The sequence below is a fragment of the Frankliniella occidentalis genome, unplaced genomic scaffold (genome assembly GCF_000697945.3).
Source record: "Frankliniella occidentalis isolate FOCC.00 unplaced genomic scaffold, Focc_3.1 Scaffold128, whole genome shotgun sequence".
Classification (NCBI taxonomy): Eukaryota; Metazoa; Arthropoda; class Insecta; order Thysanoptera; family Thripidae; genus Frankliniella; species Frankliniella occidentalis.
In genome coordinates, this window is record NW_026267255.1 from 92,498 (window position 1) to 95,584 (window position 3,087).

At 56.2% G+C, this 3,087-nt stretch overlaps 1 protein-coding gene across 1 annotated transcript; it reads right to left on the minus strand.

Moving 5' to 3' along the window:
• Positions 1-410: 410 nt before the first annotated feature.
• Positions 411-3,070, minus strand: LOC127750060 (uncharacterized). Its single transcript, XM_052270603.1, has 3 exons — positions 2,621-3,070; positions 2,237-2,512; positions 411-1,946 (listed from the first exon to the last, which is right to left on the minus strand). The coding sequence occupies exons 1-3, from the start codon at positions 2,967-2,969 to the stop codon at positions 1,522-1,524; spliced, it is 1,050 nt and encodes a 349-aa protein (XP_052126563.1). The 5' UTR covers positions 2,970-3,070; the 3' UTR covers positions 411-1,521.
• Between the last annotated feature and the right edge of the window lie 17 nt (positions 3,071-3,087).

The following is a 3,087-nucleotide window of genomic DNA, read 5'->3' on the forward strand; positions in this document are numbered from 1 at the left end:
CATGCGTCACAACCAAAATTATCCTACAATTGTACGAGAAGATTTTGTAGAACTTGTTATTGCTGAACCAGTGCCCTGGCAGTGGGAAGAATCTTTGTGATATTCTTTTTATTGTATTGTTTTAAACCAACAGGGTTTCATTCATGTTCTGTGATAGTGTTGTATTATTAATTGTATGTACTCTAAAGAAATGCAGAATGACAAATTTTTTGCATCACAGATTCAATTGTATAGTTTACATTGTTTTTGGTGTTTATCCTTTTTGAAAGTGTGCTCGTCGTGTAATTTTGATAATAATAAATTGTCCTAAATATAGAAATTTAAATACTTTAGTAATTTGTGTGATGAACCTTTACACTTTCTATCACTATTGAACTGGGGGGAGTGGGCAGTCAATTAGAAGGCCGAAATTCTCTAATTTCTCTCTTTATATGATTATATAAACCGTTGGAACTAAAAACAATATCACACATTTATACAGAATGACAAGCGTAGGTACTTTGGTACTTGTTGAATCACAGCAAATATTGCCAATGGAAGCACATTACTCCGGATGGCGTCTCTCCCACTCCTCGTGGAGAACGGTCCCGAGACGAAGCATGGCGCTACCAGCATGACGGGGTGGGAGCTGGCGCAGAGTCCAGGCCTGCAGCAAGGCAAAGTAGTGGAAACCGTCAGGCTCTTTCGGCTGCTGGTTCCTCGCTATGAGGAACTGGTTCAGAAGTTCAGTTTCTGGGTTGGCGTGCTGAACTTCTGCTGGCCCGTCCACTCCTCCCTCATAGAGGCGGTTGGCTTGATGTGCCGCGATCTGGACTTGGCCCACTTGGCGGGCAGCTTGTCTCCGCTCCTCGTGAGCAAACTGCACCCGCTGTGCCATCTGGTCTCGACGCGCACGAGCAGCATCACGGTGAGGTCCGCGACCATTCCCGGCAACGCCGCGCTGCCTCGGTTCACCGCGGTTCAGCGCAAATCCACCGCGGCCACCTCTGCGGTTCACGGCGAATCCGCCGCGATCACCACCACGGAAACCAGTGACCCTGCCGCCGCGTCCACCACCACGAAGGGAGCTAGCCCTGCTGTTCGGGCTTCCCCCGTGGGTGGAGCTGTTCGCACGGTTCACGACGTTGTTGAACAGGTTCACTTGGGGACTCCCAACGTTGGAGCCGCTGCAGCTCAGGTTCAGCGGGCCGTCGTCACCCAGGCCGCCGTCCGGGCCGCCCTCGCTGCCACGCATGAACGCTGGAGTGTCATTAAGACACCTTCTTGCGGCGGAGTGCGATGGCCTCAGGGGTGACAGGTCCAAAGCGCCGTCCGGTCTCACCTCCCCCCCTCGGTGTGGAGTTCCACCAGGTTGGTTGTCCGCCGGGGGCGGGGGCAGCTGCGAGTGGGAAACTTCAGGGCTTACATGGGAGACTTGAGACTCGCCGCCGACGCCGCCGACGCCAACACCGCCGCCGCCGCCACCATCTTGATCGACGTTGGACTCTGGTTCAGGCACGCCCACTTCCTCCACGATGGAACTCAGCTCTGCAGCCTCCACCTGAACGACCTGTCGTCCAGCCCGTCCGCCGCCCCGCGTCCGCCGCCCCGTCCGCCGCCGCCCCGTCCGCCGCCACGCCCACGGGTCTTCTTCCCCTTCCTCTGCAACTTGCTCGCCGACGCGATGGACGAGTCCGAGCCTGCGTCCGAGGGCGAGTAGTTGGCCGGCGGCCTCCTGGTCCGGCTGGAGGTCCGCACCGTCACGTTGGCACGGTCAGCTGACGCGGGCAGATCCGGACCTCGCCTCCGCTTCTGCCGGTGCTGTTGCTTCTTTAGCCCTTCCGGTGTCAGGACGAGGATTCCGGGGATGCTCAGTCTCCGCGGTGACGATGGGGGCGGGCGCAGACCCTGCTCCTCCTCACGGCGCGCATTTGCGGCCGCAATTTGTTCGCAGCAGTCTTGACCAGCTGCAACATCAAAGGGAAAATGTAAGTCTCAGCGTGAAAAATATGGAGAGCCGCGGTGTCGCCACACATCAGACTGCTGAAGCCTGCCGCCTAGTAACAGCGGGGGGGCGTGCCTGTCGCCCGCACCGGCGGCCTAGCTGGGGGCCGGGGCCGGGAGCCCGGGCAGCAGGTAGGCGCGCCTGGCGCGTCCTCTGCCCACTGCCCACGGAGAGAACTCTCCACCACCGTGCCAATACCGCTACACACTTTGCTATCCCCGAAAGAAAAACCAAAACTGTTGACGGTCTTACCTGGTGCAGGTTCCACAATCAGACTGTGAGGAACGGGGTGCTCTGGCATTGCTCTGCGAATCTGCACACCTTCCAGCAGGGGTCCCACGTTCAGGTTCGACTCCCGGTATGGTCTTGCCTGCTCTTCGAGACAGTCCAGGAAGCTCAGCGGATCCGCGGCCTGGTTGAGGAGTGGCCCCTGTGCCTTTGATCCACTTCTCCTCCTCTTCTTATCTGCCCGTCTGACCGCCCTCCTATTTTTCCGCAAGCGACGAAAATTGTCGCTACAGAATTTTCCTGTAATAAATAAACAACTGTGTTACTATTTTGCCGGTAATATCACGCTGGCTAGTGCTGTCGCCTTACGCCCTCGCCTACGCCACCCAAGAGCAATTTGTCACTTACCATCGACGTGTGGCTCTATGAACCGCGATGCCACCTTCCTCCAGAGTGGCCGCTTGTTGATGGAGTGGTAGCGCGGCAGTTTGTGGTTGTACAGATACGGAAAGGGCCGCACTGCCTCAAATAAAGCAGCTTCGGAGTACGGAATCTTCGTAAACTCCCCCTGCTGATCCACATTTTCCTGCATGTCTTCTTCATCGCCTTGTTCATCCTCCTCTTCCTCATCCTCATCCTCCTCTTCACCATTATCCTGCTGATCACCACCACCATACTCCTCTCCATAGTCTTCACCATACTGATCTCCATCCTCCGCGTCCCAGTCCCAAACATTCGGACCCTGCTCGAAAGTCATCGTCACGCACAATCACACTCGCACTTTACTGTTAGCAGCGCACTTCGACCTGCCTCCACTGCGAATGATGAGTGTCACTTGCTGCTTTGCTGGCGCTAGCCGGGCCCCAGGGTTGTTA

Bases quoted from the DNA above. Each gene is read 5' to 3' on its own strand.
- LOC127750060 (XM_052270603.1), bottom strand. From the start codon at position 2,969: ATGACTTTCGAGCAGGGTCCGAATGTTTGGGACTGGGACGCGGAGGAT. The intron at 2,513-2,620 runs GTAAGTGACAAA...TATTTATTACAG, and splicing joins CATAGAGCCACACGTCGATG to GAAAATTCTGTAGCGACAAT. The intron at 1,947-2,236 runs GTAAGACCGTCA...TTGATGTTGCAG, and splicing joins GATTGTGGAACCTGCACCAG to CTGGTCAAGACTGCTGCGAA.